Source organism: Elephantulus edwardii, unplaced genomic scaffold (genome assembly GCF_000299155.1).
Source record: "Elephantulus edwardii isolate Elephantulus edwardi_28Jun2011 unplaced genomic scaffold, EleEdw1.0 scaffold00002, whole genome shotgun sequence".
Classification (NCBI taxonomy): Eukaryota; Metazoa; Chordata; class Mammalia; order Macroscelidea; family Macroscelididae; genus Elephantulus; species Elephantulus edwardii.
In genome coordinates, this window is record NW_006399752.1 from 6308159 (window position 1) to 6327384 (window position 19226).

The following is a 19226-nucleotide window of genomic DNA, read 5'->3' on the forward strand; positions in this document are numbered from 1 at the left end:
AAAATCAGTTGTGATGTTCATTTTCTATTTTATCTCTTTTCTCTAGCTTTAGTCAGAATATTCAGAGTAGCATTTTATGCTCTTGGAGGGTTATAATAAATAGGGAACAAAATGTAAAGATGCACTTTAAGTGGATCATAGAGATAGACTTCTCTAAGAACAGGAAGCAGGTCATAATATAGGTGCTGTAGATGAATTTAAAGCTCTATGAATTCTCTGGAGTAGAACATAAAATTTGAACATTGTCTTAGGAACTCTTTCATTCATATGACTTTTCCTTCTCCGTAGGATATTTCTCATCAGCATAAAATATGCTTTTATTCTTCCCATTTAAAAAAAAATGCTAACAACAACAGAAAACCTTATGATCCTACTACTGCATCAACTATAGCTCCAACTCTGCCATTCACATTATTGCTGCTGTTACTGTTATTGTTATGTGCCATCAAGTTGCCTGCTAGTTATAGAGACTCGATGTACAACAGCTCTGAACCCTACTCTATCGTGAGCCATTTTTATTGTCTCTGGCACACCTACTCCCATTACCCTGGTCACTGAGTCAATTAATCTCATCCAGGATCTTCCTCTCTTGTGCTGTCCCTCCACCCTCCCAAGCATGATGTCCCTCTCCAACGACTGGTCTCTCTTGGTCACATGCCCAATATCAGACAGAGCTTCCAAACACTTGCCTCCAAGGAGCAGCCTTGTTTCACCCTCTCCAGGTTGGACTTGTTTGTTTTCCTAGCAGTCCATGTTATATTCAATGCTGTTCTCTAGCAACACAACTCAAAAGCCTATTTTCTTCTTCTGTCATCCTTAGTCATTATTCTGCTCTTTGATACACAGCAACTAATTGCAAAGACCACGGTCTGGATCAAGAACACCTTGGTGTCTAGACAGACATCATTGCTCTTTAGTATTCTAGAGAGATCCGTAACAGCAGATTTTCCTAATGTAATTCATCTTTTTATTTCGTGTTGGTACCAAGAGCATTGACTGTGGAGTCAAGCAGGCTGAAGTTGTTAACAATTTCATTCTCTTCACCCTTTATCATGTCAATTGGTCCAGTGGTGAGAATATTTTGTTTTGTTTTGTCTTTTGATGTTGAGCTCCAGTCCACGTTAAAGGCAGTAGTCCTTGACTTTCTGCAGCAAATGCTTCCCATCTTCCTCAGTTTTGGCAAGCAAAGTTGTGTCATCTATGTAATGCAGGTTGTTGATGAGCCTTCCATTATCCTGTTACCCTATTCTCCCTCATAGAGCTGAGCCTCCCGGATGATCTGTTCCACATATAGATTGAAAAGGGATAGAGATACGGTGCACTCCTGGTGGACACCTTTCCTGATTTTCAACTCTGCAGTGTTTCCTTCCTCTGGTCTTATAACTGCCTTTTCGTCCAAGTATAAGTTTCACATAAGCACAATAACATGTTCTGGGAATTCCATTCTTCTCAAAGTCAGCCACAGTTTTTGTGATCCACACAGTCAAATGCATTTACATAGTCAGTGAAACACAGATGGACATTCTTCTGGTATTCTCTGCTTTCAAATAAGATCCATCTAACCTTGGCTATAATGTCCCTAGTGCCACAGCCTCTTCTAAAACCAGCTTTAACTTAGGACGTTCTCTCTTGATAATCTGTTTCAGTCATTTTTGGATAATTTTCAGCATTGAAAAATCACATGCTTACATGTGATATTAGTGATATTGCTTGATACTTTCCATACTCTGTCAGGCCACCTTTAAAAAAATGCAAATAAATATGGCTCTCTTCCAGTGAGTTAGCCAGGTGGTTGTCCTCCAAATTTCCTGGCACAGCCTGGTGAGTACATCCAGGGCAGCATCTGTTTGTTGAAATATGTCAATTGGTATTCCATCAATGTCTGAGGCCTTGTTTATTTTTCCAATTCTAAAGAACAGATTGACCTTTGTCTTTTATCACAATATGCTCTTGATCATATGTTGTTTCTTTAAATTCTTCTGTGTCAGCCAATTCCTTTTACTGTAGTGACTCAGTGTACTTTTCCCATCTTCATTTGATGCTTCCTGGGTCATTTGTCTTCCTGCCCACAGCATCCTTAAGTATTGCAACTTGAGGCTTGTTCTTCAGTTCGTCCAGCTGAAGAAAGCTGAGCAAGCTTGCCCCTTTTGATTTTCTAACTCTAGCTCTTTCACATCCTATTGCCTCTAAATTCTTTCTTTCCAGGCCATTCTATCTTGAATGTTCTCTAGTAAAACTACGCTTTAAGGTCACTGATGACCTTGACATCATTACATCCCAATGTCAATTCTCAATCTTTATCTTGATTGACTAATTGGCAGCATTTGCAATTGACCACCATATCTTCCTTGAGGGTTTCTTCACTTGATATGTTGCACAGTGCAATTGCTTGGTTTCCCATCATTCCTTCAGGCTTCTCCTTAGTTTCCTTTGCTAGTTCTTCCCCAGCAAATCAACTCATCTGTCTTCTAAACAATGGAGGGTTCCTGTGTTCACTGCCTTGGTGGTCCCATCCTGTGTCATTACTTCGAATATATCCTATAGTCTGTTAAATTTTCAGGTTATTATTTTCATGTAGCAGTTGTTATTATGTGCCACTAAGTCACCTGCACCCATAGTGACCCTACGTATAGCAGCTCTGAACCCTGCCCTGTCCTGGTCCATTCTCACTAATTCCAACACATTAACCCCCATTGCCCCAGTCACTGTATCAATCCATTTCATCCAGGGTCTTCTCCTCCTGCACTGCCCCTCCACTCTTCCAAGCATGATGTCCTTCTCCAAAGACTGGTCTCTCCTGGCCATGTGCCCAATGTATAGGAGATGGATCTTCAAAATCCTAGCCTCCAAGGAGAAAGTTGGTTTAACCCTCTCCAAGACATACTTGTTTTCTTGCACTCCATGATATGTCCGAGACTCTTCTCCAGCACCAAAATTTGATGGCATTGATTCTTTTTCTGTCATCTTTAACCATTGTCCAACTCTTTGATGCAGCAGTTAGCCTCTGTGAAATCTGTTGGAACCATATGACTTTGTACATATCTGGTTATAAGTAGAGGACACCACTCAATTAGTAGGCCTGAAACCAAGCTAATTGTCTATTGTTCTATTCTAGTTCTTGTTATTTGGGGGTCTGGGATTTTTTTCCCTTACTTCTACCTTTTTTTCAAGTTTTCCCCAACTCAATAAAAGGTATTTTCATTCTTTCAGCTTCTCAAAATGAATATTGAGACATTTTCCTTGGAGTCATCTCTTTCCTCTCACACCCCAAAACAAATTTTAAACATATATTATGGATTCTATATTTAATATCTACTCAGAGTGTAATCTTTTAGCCCTTTGTATTTCATGCATAAACTTGTCATTTATGCTTTTTAAAAGTTATTTGCAATGGATAAATCATTGATTGTATAAAATGTTATCATATATTCTTAGGCCTCATTTCTACCACCAAGGGTATATTTTCCAAGTATCAGTCTTTTTAATTTAATACTGACTTTTGTATGCCAGTCATCAATTACTATTAATGCATCTTCTTTGAATGTTTGAGCATTTTCAGACTGCAGAAGTTGGTAGAAATTCTGAATTTCATCATCTTTGGGTCAGTAAAAGAAAGGAATATCCTCAATGAGAGGTATTGGCACAGTGATTACAACAATGGACTTCAGCACAGTGAAAATACTGAGGATGGCACAGGATGAAACAATGTGAATTTGCTCATAGAGTTGCTGTGAGTGGTAGTCAATAGTTCCCGGTAACAATCACATGTTCAAAACCCATCTGCATCTCTTTACCACTGTTACTATCTTTGAAGAAATCATCGTAGTCGTTTTCCTGGATTATTTCAGTAGTCTCTTTACTGGTCTCTTTATTTCCAGTTTGACATCTTGGACACAGCAAAATAAATTACATAAATAAAGTCACTTATTTCTCTACTTAAAAGCTGCCATTTCAATCAGAGTAAGAGCCCACTTTTGAAGTACTTAACTTTTAGATAACATAATATGTTAGTATAACTCCTATATCTTTAAAATAGCAAAAGAGCAAGAATATATATAAGGCTAAAATAGTTTTAAAAATTAAGACTAATAAAACTCTAAAAGCTATCTTTTCATTGGTGAAAGATCAGGTGCAGTATATACTATATATATTCAGTCATGTCCTCAGGAATGCCCTTGACAATACAGAGAGAGCATTTTTTTATTAATTTAAAATGAGTGTAACAGTGCTATGGAACTCCAGAAGGCCTTTATTTGCTTGTATTTTTTATTATTTGGTTTGTCATTTCTCAAACTTCCTGTATCTTCTTGCAGAGCATTTACTGATTTAAGTTTTACTAACTCCATCCAAAGACACTACTAGAAAGACAATTTGTGTTTATTTTAGTTACTTAAATGTCTAAAAGTAAATCCATTTTAATCTAGCTTGTATGTGACTACTACCTTGACAATTTCAGATTTCCTCATTCTTGTAATTGTAATAAATGGGCCTAATTCTAGTCACAACTACTTCAGCCAACATTGAGTTGGCCTGAAATTTTCAGTACCTTTTTCTCTACAATACAATATGGACTAATAATTATTTTTTCTCATTTTGGAACATCTATAATTTAAGGTGTTTATTTAAATTTGGTTAACATAAATATATACTAATTTATTCCTCATATTGTAAAATTTTCAAGGGTCATTGTTTTCTGGGTAATGCTATGGTGCTTTGTACCAGAGATAATTAGGTCTATTTATTTATATTAGACTCTACAAAAACAGCATGAATAAATGACTTTTGCTATTAATTTGAAAAGGTAGTCATTAGATACTTATGTTCTCCAATTGGCATGCGCATTTTGTCACAAAGACCAAAACCCTAAAACAAATTAAGAGGAACAACTTTTCTTAGGGGGTGATTGTAAAATATTGCTTCTGTTTTATATTACTTTCAGCAAGCTCCCTTGCCAAGATTGGTTCAGATCCTCTCAAACTTGTTCATGATGCTGTAGAAGAAACTACTGACTGGGTTTATGGCTTCTTTTCTTTGTTGTCTGACATCATATCATCTGACGGTGATGAAGAAGATGAGGTCGATGATGAAGATGAGGATGCTGATAAAGGTACAATGAATTTAGAGACGTTTCTAACTCCTAGAACCCATATGAAATAACTTATTACCTATAGTTAGTTATCTTCAAACATAAACGAGTACTTGGATCAGAGCAAAACAAAACAAATACACTTCTATTTACATCATACCTACAAGCTACCAATTGAGTAAATTGGTATCTAGCTTTCAACTTTTAGCTCATCTGCCATTATGGAAAAGGCATCAAAATAAGTGCAACCTTTAGAGAATCTTATTACAGAAAGTGTCTTGTTATGCCCAATTATTGAGTCCTAATAGAAACATATTTATTTGTGTCTTTTTTAAAAAATGCCATTATTTCTCAAGTTGTACATGTAAATGTTTCATTTACATCAGTCGTATTTATGTCGAGTAGCAAAAAGTAAAACCGCTAACATTCCAAACAAAAGTAAATTTATCAAACCATAACAAAATACCTCTGTGCTATCTCATCTATATTATGAATAAAAAAGAAATAGCAAAACCAAACCACATATAAACAGCTAAAGAGTAGATTAAAAGTAATAGAAAGACAATAATAAATAGCTGTATTTCTGTAGTTTAGATGACTTCTTTTAGGGTCAACCTTCGGGACCACTGGTGGTGTAGTCTTTAGAGAATCACCCCATGAACCCAAGGGTGACACCTCTCTGATGTTTGGAATCCACCAGGACCCTTTTGGAAGAAAGATGAATCATTTCATCCTGTCAACATTGCATCCTTTAAAAACTGGCTGAGGGTCACATGTGAATTGGTTCTGATTCAATGACAGTGAATTTGAGTTTTTAAGATCTTTGTTTATGAGAAATCATGTGCTCTGTCCTGATACCAGAAAAGCTTTTTATATATCTTTCTACAACTTTATTTGAATTTCTCTTTGCTTGGCCCCAGTTGAGAGGTCATAATGAACAATGGAGACTGGAAATGAACATGATGTATGTACTATAATGCATAATTTGGATCATTGCCATACTTTTGTTGAGCTCATAAAAGTGAAGCTATTTTAAATGAATGTTCATAAATAAAGTTTGCATTTAAAGAATGTAATTGGAGAGGAAAGTAGTATAAGTTATAGGCTTGTTGAAACAGAATTTTTTATTAAGGGACAAAAGAAAAGTAATGGCATTTTATTCTAAAGTGGTTTTTTTTTCCTAATTTATTGTTTGTGTCTTGCTTTAGGAGAAATAGAAGAGCCTCCCTTGGAAAAAAAAGGTTGGTTGGTTTCGCCTTTGAACAAAGTTCTTTTTATTTTATGATAATGTTCGGTTTCAGATAACTGAAATAAATTTCAGTGGTGTTCTAAAGTTGAATAATCAGGTCAAGATTTATGGTTAGTACATAAACAAATAGAACCACCCCTTAATTCCTTCAGATGAAGCTCATATCACTAATTTTTTAGTTAGTTTTTAAATTGCTATTTTTTTTACTACTTAGGGAGATCTAGTGGCATAGACTACAGAGGAGATTTGCTGCTGTCCAGTGGCGGCCTTTCTGATGGTTCAAATCCACCAGCAGCTCCTTGAGAGAAAGATGGATAATCTCTTCTCATGTGATTTACAGCCTCTGAAAACATGCTGGAGGGTCAGCTGTGACTTGGTTCTAACCTCACAGCAATGGCTTTGACTTAGTAAGCAGATTCATGAAGTTACCTTGACACATAGGCACGTACTGTGGTGGTGGTGTATACTGTCAAGTTGGAACTGACTCATAGCTGACCCTCCAGCAGATTTTCAGAGGCAGTTAATCTCATTGGAGGAGATTGCCCATGTGTCTCCTACGAAACAGCTGGTGGATGGTAACTACATGTCTTCAGGATTGCAGCACAGCTTCTTGCCAGTAGGCCATTATGACTTACAACTTGCAAATAGTGCATTAAGAAGAGAATTAGGTAGCATTGGAGATGGCCCAGGTGAGGATGAATTATTAAAACGTTATTCTTATTGCCTCCAGATTTACCTTTTACTTTTTAAAATGAATTTTCTTCTTGTTTTATTATCATTATTATTTTGCATTTTTAAGCAATATATATAGGAAAAGGTGACAAAAATACTTTATAGTATAATGATTTTGGGAGAAAAGCTATATACAGGGAGTATATATTACAGGCCACCCCAAAAGAGTGAACTTATCAAAGTAACACCTAGAACTGAGTAGCAGGATTCCTTGTAGTAACTGCAAAGAGCTTTAGTGACTGAGCTAAGTGGCAACAAATCTACAATATAAGAATAAGAACTCCAGGGAAGCAGGAACATTTAAAGAATAGAAATTATAGTCTAGATAACACAATGAGTACAAAAGAGCATCACCTTAAGGTCTATTTTGTCTGAAAGAGAAAAAGCCATCACAAGCCAGGTTTGATAAAATTGTGATGCTTAAATGACCATCACACATATACAGTCAACTCTTGACAGCATTGATTCTGCAGGAGAACTCACCAATCCTAGTTCCCAGAGGCCTCACATATGTCAGGTTAGAATTATCCTCCATCAATTTTTCAGTAACAGCTCACCTGTCACTTTGTTATACTATGGTGACATGCATGTTTCTTTGATGCTCAAAGCTTTGTCACTAGTCTTTTAAATAGCAGCAGTGCATACTCATGGTGAACATGTTTCCTCAGAGCTTTCAGATTAAGACATATAATAAGGAAGGCCTCATAGATCTGTAACATATTTCTAAAAAAAAATTACCAATGAAAATCTTACGAATCTTATAAATCATAGCAGATATTATCTGATATAGTATAAAATGATGAGCCTCTCATCACAAATTTGTAAAGTTGCCTTTTCAAGATAAAGTTGACCTTAATGCCATGGATGGGGTATATGTTTTGGGACCATTGATTACTGATGTTTCATAAATCAAAATGAGAAGAAACAGCCTCAAACATCCAATAATTATCATAATTTGTAAAGCACAAATCATATGCCTAGGATAATTGGAAGTGAAATAAAATGCATAAAGATAGAAATCTTGGGCTTTAATCAGTTAAAACAGATATTTTGAGTTGGTTGATCACATGGTCTACAATGTTAAAATGATGACTTGAAGAAGAATGGTGATATATGTGATTGTAAGCCTCATTTCAACATCTACCTAAACTATAATAGGGAGCTTTGGTGGCCTAGTGGCAAGAAGCTGCCCTGTAATGTCTAAGGTATATGGTTTGAGGCCACCAGCTATTCTGTGGGAGGATGAGCAATTGCCTCCCATGCCGTTACCTGCCTCTGAAAATCTATCAGAAGGTCAGCTATGGGTTGGTTCTGACTCTATGGTACACAACAACAACAACAACAAACTATAATGCTGTCAGTGATAGTATTTGTTATGATTTATCAATGGTCTCTGTACTTTCCTTTCTATACAATGCAGAGCAATATTTTTTATCAAATATTTTTAGATGCGTTTTTTAGTGGTTATGGAGATGCATTTAAGAAATACATTATCCTTCATGTGCTGTTTTATGTGAACATAGTTGTATTTTAAAAGGTAAAATAATTTGTTGATTTATTTTGTAGTACAGACAAAAATACCCAGAAGGTTGTTAGTGCCTGTGTGTCAATGCAACATTCTATAGAGAGGGTAAATTTTAATATCTCAAAGTGTAAGGATGCTTGATAGCAATTGAGAGTCATGCTCATGTATTTATAACTTAAATATTTGAAATAAATTACATTTATCTCTTTTTTCATTAAAATTATCTTTTCTTGAAAAGAAAGCCAAACCTACTCCCTTACCAAGGCTCTCCAGGTTCAGTACTGTGAGTAGTCTATAATACCTCTGGTCATGGTCATCCAGTTTTCCTAATAATCTCATTCTTGTTATGTACCATCAAATTGGAACTAACCCTCAGCTGACGCTCCAGGTTTTCCTTGGCAGTAAATCACACAGGAGGGGATTGCCCATCCTGCTCCTGAGAAGCAGCTGGTGGACTCAAACTGCATGCCTTTGAAACTGCAGCACAGCTTCCTACCTCTAGACTACCAGATGTATGCGCTACGAAAATTTGAGTATATGGTTTATATGTTAGATATTAAATTATGAATCTGGAGCTTAATGCTCTATAAGTTTATCAATAATTGAAGATATTGGTATTCATTTTTCTATTAGTGAAAATTTGCCTCACAATGAAAGCTCGAGGGCTGTTGGAATTTAGAAAGAATTTGGAACTACATAGTTTTTTAGATTTTTGGCATATACATAAAATGTGTACAGGTTTATTATAATGTCTCTGTACTGATCATAAAACAATAGAATAGTAATAATAAATGGGGAAAATGTATAGAAGAAAAGATTTCAAAAGGCAGCTAGAAAAGATGAAGTATTATAATGACATATACAAAGGCCTTGAATTAGAAAACCAAAGGGGGAAAACATGCTTGACATGTTAAGCTGAAAGATCTAAAGAAAAAAATCCAAGCCTTAAGTTGCAATCAATATGAAGGATTCTCAGGACAAAATATTGAGTAACACAGAAAGTGTCAAAAGAAAATGGAGGAAATGCACATAGTACTGTAAAAAAAAAATCAGTTAATGTTCAGTTATTTCAGGAGATGGCATATGATGAAGAACTAGTATTGAAGAACGAAGACATTGATAAGGTCATTGATGAGACACTAAACTGCAAGAATTGGCAGAATATCCATAAAGATGTTTCAACAAACTTGTGCAATGCTGGAAGCACTCATTCTTCTATGCCAAGAAATTTTAAAGACAGCTACTTGGCCAACTGACTAAAAGACATCCATATCTGTGCCTATTAGAAAGATCAGTGATAGTTAAGGGTTTATTGTTCAAAATGGTTTCCTTAGTCAGTTGACTTTAAATTTGCCATGTGGATGAAGAGGAATATGCGACTAGGACGTGTTAGCCTATCCACAATGGGTTTGGCAAAGCTCACCAGTCCACAAGGAGATTGGATATTGCAGAAGAATAGGAAACTTCTAACCAACAGCAAAGAAGAAGCAAAAGAATGTAACACATCCATCAGGACCAGAAATTCTTCTACCAGTCAGGCTAAGGCCTATGACAGCAACAACCATAGCAGCCACAGCGGAGAACCAGAGATCTCACATGAGATGGAGTGGACTTTGGGACTGCTATGTCATTGAACTAGAGCTGAGAGCCTTTCGTCCAGGTGTGTAGGAGGACTGGTTGGGGGCTTAGGAGGCAGTCATAAATGGTAGTACTGAGACCTTTTTAATGTAGGCCTAAAGACCAATGGGTCAAGTCTGAGGCACTTGTAAACACATTTCTGAAGCTGCACTGACTGTATTTTGCTGCTGACCTGAATTAAAGCCTTTTTACTTCCCCAGGAATTGATGGAACACCAATTAACATATTTCAACCAGCAAATACTGCCCTAGCTGTGCTCACCAGGTTGTGCCAAGAAATCTGGAGGATAACTACCTAACTAACTGACTGTAAGAGATCCATATTTATTCTCATTTTTTTAAAAAAAGGTGGCCCTACAGAGTGTGTAAATTATTGAGCAATATCATGAGCAAAATCTTGCTGAAGATTATAAAAAAATGACTGGAACAGTGCATTGACCGAGAACTGCCAGAAATACAAGCTAGGTTTAGAAGAGGTCGTGGCACTAGAAACATTATTGCCAATGTCAAATGGATCTTGGCAGAAAGCAAAGAGTACTAGAAGAATGTGTATGTGTATCTGTGTTTCATTGATTAAACAAACACATTTGGTTGTATGGATCACAACAAATTGTGGTTAACCTTGAGGAGAATGGGAATCCCAGAACACTTGACTATGCTCATGTGAAACCTATACTCAGACCAGGAAGCAGTCCTCAGAACAAACCAAGGAAATGCTGCGTAGTTCAAATTCAGAAGAGGAGTGTGTCAGGGATGTATACTTTTTTCAATCAATATGCAGGACAGATAACTGGGGAGTCTAGGTTTTATGAGGAGAAATGTGGCATCAGGACTGCATTATACAAATGACACAACCTTACTTGCTGAAACTGAGGGGGACCTAAAACGCTTGCTGCAGAAGGTCAAGACTCTAGTCTTCAATATGGATTGAAGCTCAACATGAAGGAAACAAAGATTCCTACCACTGAGCCAAATGGCAGCACCATGATAGATGGAGAGAAGAAAGTGAGGTTGTTCACAATTACAATTTGCTGGGCTTCACAATCAGCACTCTTGGCACCAGCAGTCAGGAAATCAAAAGACAAAAATGCACTGGGAAAATCAGCTGTCAGGGACCTCTCCAAAGGACTGAGAAGCAATAATGTCAGTCTAGAGACTAAGGTGCACCTAATCCAGGCTTTGGTCTTTGCAATTACTTGCCATCAGAGAGCTGGACAATGACTAAGGATGAGAGAAGAAACAATGCCTTTAAGCTGTGATGCTGGAGAAGAGTCTTGAGCATAACACCAACAGCCACAAAAACAAAGAAGTCTGTATTGGAGAGGGTGAAAAAAAGTTTCTCTTTGGAGGCTGGCATTTTGAAGCTCCATCTCATATTTTCAGCACATGTTCAGGAGAGACTGGTCCTTGGAGTAGGATATCATGCTCAGAAGGATAGAGGGACAGCACAAGAGATGAAGACCTTGGATGAGATGGATTGATACAGCAGTTGGGGCAATGAGAGTAGGTATGGAAATGAGGGTAGATGAGACTGTCCCAGGACAGGGGAGGCTTCAGAGATGTTGTACATAGGGTCATCATGAGTTACAGGTGACTTGAAGGCACATAACAACAATGATATATAGTTCTTTGCTGTATGTGATAGATTGTGCCATATTTTTGACAGTTCAGCAGGTAGATTGGTAGTGGGATGAGTACAGTGAAGTTCAGGATATAGGGACTATGTCTGACTTCATGGGATTTGGTTTTGTGATGTTGGTGTAATTGATGTGGCAGTTACCCTTTGTGAAGCTGGAAAAGATCAGATATGGTCATCCTCATGTGGCCCTTGCACTTCATACAGTGATTTAACATAATTTGGAAAATATTGAGTGGTATTATTAATACCACACAAGTTAAATTTTACTCATGATAATTCAAAAGAATTATGGCAATATATAAGTAGGGAACTGCAAAGAAAATCAAGCTGAATTCAGAAGAGATTATAGAAAAAAGAATATGTTGGGGTTTTTTTCTGCTTTGCTTACAATGTTCAGTATACATTGTGTCTCACACTATTCTTCATTCACACTACATTTCAAACTATTATCCCCATACATCATGCTTCATAAAATCAATCACTATCGGACATTGCCCATCATTACCCTATCATTTTGTCCAAATCCTTTGCCTTAAGAAAACATAAAATATATGGTTTCAGAACAAAGCAAGGAAAAACTGCATAGTTCAAAATTAGGAAAGGTTCAATCAGGGATGCATCCTGACTCCATACCTTTTCAATCTTTAAGCAGAGAAGATGATTCAAGAGGCTGTACTTTATGAGGAGAAGTGAGGCATCAGGATTGGAGGAAGACTCATCAACAACTTACATTATGCAGATGATACAACCCATCTCACAGAAACTGAGGAGGACCTGAAACATTTGCTGTAGGAGGTTAAGGACTGTAGTCTTCATTATCAGGATGATTTAGGTACAGCACAAAGACATCAAACATGGTAAAACAAAAGTTTAATGAAAAGAAGATGACCCTCAATTAGATTGACCCAGTAGTTACAACAATGGCTTCAAACAAACATTACAATTATTGAGAGGAAACTGCAGAATCAAACAGTTCTCCTTCTGCTGTATAAACAATGGATCTGAAACTTTCCCTGGCTTATGGGATCCTCACCATCTTTGATATACTTGAGCCCATTGTTACAACCACTGCGTCAATCCATCTTGCTGAGGGGTTTTTCTCTTTACAAGCATGATGCCTTTTTTTCTGAGGACCTGTCTCTTCTAACAACTGGCCCAAGGTACGTGAGGCAAAGCTTCACCATCCTGTCTACAAGGAAAACTCTGCTTGTGTATCTGCCAAGATATGATTGTTTGGGGTTTTTTTTGGGGGCGGCAACCCATGGGATATTCAGTACCCTTGTCCAATATCACATCAAATCATCACTTTTTATTCAGTCATCCTTAATATGAAAGGGAGCTCTGATGTCTTCATACATAAGGAAGCAGTGGTAAAGGCATGAGGTTTGAATCCACAAGCTGCTCAGTAGAAGAAAGATGAACAATCTCCTCCCATGTGACTTACTCCCTCTGAAAAGTCAGCTTTGAATCAATACCAGCTCCACAGGTATATAAGCACAACAAACAACTATTAGGAGATCTGTTGACCTAGCGGTAAAGAACTGCACTGCCATTCCAAAGGCCTGCTGTTCTCTCCACCAGTTGCTCCAGTGGAAAAAGATAGGCAGTCTCGTGTATGTGATTTATTGCCTCTGAAAACTCACTGGAGTCTTAGCTTTAAGTCCCTTCCGATTGATTGCACATAACAACATTAATTTAACAGATCCTCAATAAGATAGACTGAAACAATGGGAACAAGCAGGGATTTTGAGGATGGAATGAAATGAAACAAGGTATTGTTTGATAGTGAGAGTTGACTTGATGGAGGCACCTCACAACAACATTGTGGTTTTGAATAACTAATGTTTCAGAATTACATACGAATTATTTTCAGAGAGATCTTCGTATGAACTTGAACTCATAATGTTTCAGTAAATATCCAAGCACATTAAAATTATTATAGACACAGCCTTGCTTGCTGAAAGTGAGGAAGCCTTGAAGCACTTGTTACAGAACATCTAGTAATGCAATCTTCAGCTTCTCAATGTCAGGAAACAAAAATTCTTATCACTGGACAAATTGGCAACATCATGATGGATGGAGAGGAGATTGGAACTGTCAACCACTTCATCTTGATTGGATCCACAAATAATACTCATGGTACCAGTAGTCAGGAAATCAGGAGATGCATTGCATTGGAAAATTCTGCAGTTAAGGACCTCTACAGATTATTGAGGAGTAATGATGTCAATTTGAGGACTAAGCTGCGTCTGATTCAGGCCATAGTCTTTCCAATAACTTTCTATGCATCTGAGAACTGGACAATGAATAAGCATGCAGAAAAAGAACTGACACCTTTAAGCTGTGGTATTGGAGAAGAGAACTGAACATCCCAAGGATGGGCAAGAGAATAAACAGATATGTCTTGGGGAAGGTACAGTTGGAGTGCTCCTTTTCCTCCTCATATACGTTGGGCGTGTTGCTAGGAGGGGCTATTCTTTGGAGAGAGACATGATGCTGGGAAGCACAGAGGTTTGGCAAAGGAGAGGAAGACCCTTCACCGGAAGGATTGACATGGTGACTGCTGCAGTGGGCTCTTGTGTGTCAGGAAGTGTGAGGATGATGCAGGATAGAAGAGGGTTCAGATCTTTTGTTTATAGGGTCTCTACCCGAATGCCCTGCTCGCTGAAATGGAGGAGGACATCATGCACTTACTGCAGAGGGTCAAGGACTGCAGGCTTCAGTATGGACTGAGGCTCAATGTCAAGAAGACAAAGATTCTCACCACTGGACCAATCGGTAGCATCAGGATGGATGGCAAAGAGATTGAGATTGTTCACAGCTTCAATTTGTTCGGCTCCACGGTCAACACTCTTGGCACCAGCAGCCAGGAAATTTAAAAATCGTATTGTGATGGGAAAGTCTGCTGTTAGGGACCTCTCTAAAGTACTCAAGAGCAACGGTTTCTCTCTGGAGACTAAGGTATGCCTGACACAGGCCATGGTCTTGGCAATCACTTGTTATGCACCAGAGAGTTGGACAGTGACTAGGGAGGATAGAAGGACAATTGACACCTTTGAGCTGTGGTGCTGGAGAAGAGTATTGAATGTACCATGGACTGCCAAGAAAACAAACAGATCCATCCTAGAGAGGGTTAAACCAGGCTACTCCTTGGAGGCAAGGATTCTGGGGCTTCGTCTGACATACTTTGGACATGTTGTAAGGAGAGACAGGTCCTTGGAGAGGGACATCATGCTTGGTAGGGTAGAGGGACAGCCCAGGAGGGGAAGACTCTCTATGAGGTGGACTGATTCAGTGACTGGGGTAATCAGGATGGGTGTGTCAGAGATGGTGCGATTGGCACAGTATAGAGTAGAGTTTAGGGCTGTTGTACATAGGGTGGCTATGAGTCGCAAATGACTCGACGGCACATAACAACAACAACAACAACCCAAATGCACCTAAAAACAACAACAACAACACAGAACATAAACCTCCCTCTCTTGCTTGAGCTACGTGAAATCTACTTAGTGTGATACATTTTAAAAATTAACAATGACAATTTGAATAACACAATAAAACTAATAACATAAAGAGTTAACCCTAATAAAACTCATAAAACTCAAAGGCAACAAAGCCATTTAGAAATAACTTACTTATGAATCTCTTTGGGAAGAAAGTGTTTTTTTGACCCCTGAATCTTTGATAAGTAATGTTATAACTGAAGATATATTTCAGGCATTAAATTAATGTTTACAGATGATATACTAATCTGCAATAATCTTAAGGGAAAAAACACTGTCTTTTAATAAATGTTTCTCCAAAGAACAGTGCCTAGAATGCAGTCACATTTTAAGATAATGAGATAATGGCTATTATGTAGAAATAAAAGCTTTTTAATATGTTTATTTCTATTGGAAATTAAAAAGAAAAATAGGTAATATTTTCTTACTTATAAATGATTCCACAAGAATATCATAAGATTATATTCTACATAAATTTGTATCTAGTGTGTAATAAAGATAACTACTTTACTTTAGATTTGAATTTGCCTTTGCCATTATTTTAAAATTAACTTTCTTGTAAATATTAGCATAAATTGCAACTCTACAGAAATAATTGAACTACTTTTCATAAATGATTGTTTTAATTTATCAAGTCAAGTAAAAGTGTATGGAAATGATAGTTTAAAATACCGTTTGGTAAATACCAGTAATGCTTACTCTGAATTAGTGTAAAAAGAATTTATGTGTTTAAACACTGTTGTTGTTATATACCATTGAGTTGCCGGTTACTCATAACCACATTATGCACAAGAATTCTAAATTGCACCTAATCCTAAACTAGTCTCACTGTCTCCCATACTTACCCTCACTACTCCAGTTACTTGTGTCAAACCATTTTATCTGGAGTCCTCTTCTTGCTGTCTCTCTATTCTTCCAAGCATGATTCTCTTCTCTAGGAACTGGTTCCTTCTGGCCACATGCCCAAAATATGTGAGATGGAGCTTTAAAATCCTTGCCTCCAAGGAGAAACTTGGTTTTACCCTCTTCAGGATAGACCTGTTTGTTCTCTTCATAGTTCCTGGTATATTCAGTACTCTTCTCCAGCATCGCAACTCAAAGACATCCATTCTTCTTCTGTCAACCCTAGTCACTGTCCAGTATAGCAAGTAATTGCAAAGACCATGGCCTTTATCAGGTGCACCTTAGTCTCCAGACTAACATTATTGCTCTTTAGGGCTTTGGAGAGGTCCCTGACAACAGCATTCCCTAGAACAATTTATCTTTTGATTTCTTGACTGTTGGTGCCAAGAGTGCTGATTGTGGAGCCGAGTAAGCGAAATTGTTAACAACCTTAATCTCTTCTCTGCCTATCATAGTGCTACCAATTGGCCCAGGGATGATAATCTTTGTTTTCTTCATGTTGAGCTTTAATCCATATTTATGATTACAGTCCTTGATATTCTGCAGCTAACACTTCAGGTCCTTAGTTTTGGCAAGGAAGTTGTACCATCTGCATAATGCAGGTTGTTGATGAGTCTTCTTCCTATCCTGATGCCACATTTCTCCTCTTCAAGTCCAGCCTCCCTGAATGATCTGTTATTCACATAGATTGAAAAGTGTTGAAAACAAGATGCATCCCTGTTGCACTCCCTTCCTGATTTTGAGCCACGCAGTCATTTCTCGCTCTGTTCTGATGACTTCTTCCTGGTCCAAGTATATATTTTGCATGTGCAAAATCAAGTGTTCTGGGATTCCAATTCTTCTCAATGTTATCCACAATTTGTTGTGAACCACACAGTAAAATGTTTTTGCATAGTCAATAAAAACACACACTGGTTCGTTTTTCTGGTAGTTCTCTGTCAATATACTGTTCTAGTATACTGTTCAACAATACTTTGGATAACTTTGCTCGTGTGTAATATCAGTGATATTGTTAGATATTTTTACACTCTGTTGTGTCACACTGTTTGGAATGGGAACAAATATGAATCACTTCCAATCAGTTGACCAGTAGTCATCCTCCAGATTTCTCAACAGAAATGAGGTTATAGATAGAATGATGGTATTTTGTACAATCAATGTTTTTTCATTTCAAGTAACTTTTATAAGAAACACAAACAGTATTATACATATGGACTACTCCTGATGGTATACATAGCAATCAAATTGACTACATCTGTGCCAATTGCTGGAGAAGCTCAGTATCAGCTGCGAAACTAGGTCAGCTGCTGGGTGTGGAATAGACCTTCAACTACTCATGTGCAAGTTCAAGCTAAAGCTAAAGAAAATCAAATCAAATCCACAAAATCACAATTTGACCTTGAGTCCATCTCAACTGAACTTAAACATCGCCTGAAGGATAGGTTTGAGGCCTTGAAATCTAATGAAAGATGACCAGATGAGCTTTCGGAAAATATAAAAACAAAAACAAAAACAAAAACATATCTTTCATGAAGAAAGCAAAAGGTCATTGCAAAGGCAGAGGAGTAAGAAAAGACAGAGATGGATGCTTGGAGAGACTCTGGTTATTGCACTAGAGCACTGTGAAGCCAAAACATAAAGACTCAGGAAGTGAAGGAGCTACATAGAAGATTTCAAAGGGCAACTGGAAGATAACACAGAGTATTATGAAGAAATGTGTAAAGAACTAGAGTCAGAAAACCAAAAGAGCCGAACTTGCTCAACATTTCTTAAGTTCAAGGAACTAATGGACAAATTCAGGCCTCAAGTCGAAATATTTATGGACACTGTGAGAACAATATTGAATTATCTAGGAAAGATTTAAAAGAAAAAGTGGAAGGAGCACACAGATTGTACCAAAAAGAACTGACTGACTCAGAAGAAGTTCATGAAACAACATATGATCAAGAGGCAATGCTGATGAAGGAACAAGACAAAGCTGCTTTAAAAAAAAAAAAAAAAAAGCTGCTCTGACAGATTGGCAAAAATAAAGCCTCAGAAATTGATGAAACATCAGTTGACTCACCAAGTTGTGTTGTGTGTGTTTAAACACTACACACTGCAATGTCTTGATGTATGTAGTGCTAAAAACTAGAAGGAGAATGATTAGTCACCTGAATAAAACAAAGATCCTTACCACTGTTCCAATTTGACAGCATCATGATAATAGGTGAAGAGATTAAGATTGTTAACAGCTTTAGTTTGCTTGGCTCCACAATCAACTCTCTTGGTACCAGCAGCCAGGAAATCAAGAGAAATGGCATTGGGAAAGTCTGCTGTCAGGGACATCTCCAGAATGCTAAAGAGCAACAGTGTCAGCCTGGAGACTACGGTGCGGCTGATCCAGGCCATTGTCTTTGCAATGACCAGGGATGATAGAAGGAGAATGGATGACTTTGAGCTGTCATGCTGGAAAAGAGTATTGAATATGCTATGGACTGCTAAGAAAACAAACAGGTTTATACTTGAGAGGGTGAAACTTGGCTGCTCCTTGGAGGCAAGCATTCTAAAAGCTCTGTCTGACATACTTTGGGCATGTTGCAAGGAGGGACGACTCCTTAGACAATGACTTCATGCTTGGGAGTGTGGAGGGACAGTGCAAGAGAGGAAGACCCTCAAAGAAATGGATTGATTCAGTGACTGGGGAAATGGGGGTAGGTGAGGTGGAGCAAGGTTCAGAGCTGTTGTACATAAGGTCACTATGAGTCTCAGACCACTTGAGGGCACATAACAACAACAGCAAAAACGACAATAATATTATTAATAAAGTGACATGAAAAAGTGGACAATTTACAAAACATTTTTTTGCCCTACCTTGCACACAGAAGCTGCTAAACAATAAAATTACTTGTAAAAGACTAAAGGGACATTTTATTTAAAATATTTTAAAAAATTTTAAAAATAAGTGTGCTG

At 37.6% G+C, this 19226-nt stretch overlaps 1 protein-coding gene across 1 annotated transcript in view; it reads left to right on the forward strand.

The window, feature by feature from the left end:
* Positions 1-19226, forward strand: part of TRDN (triadin) — a gene marked incomplete at its 5' end in the record, with an annotated part of 210111 nt that overhangs the window by 42635 nt on the left and 148250 nt on the right. Inside the window, 2 exon segments of the mRNA XM_006903572.1 lie at positions 4940-5107; positions 6295-6327. Coding sequence (XP_006903634.1) covers positions 4940-5107; positions 6295-6327 — 201 coding nt within the window.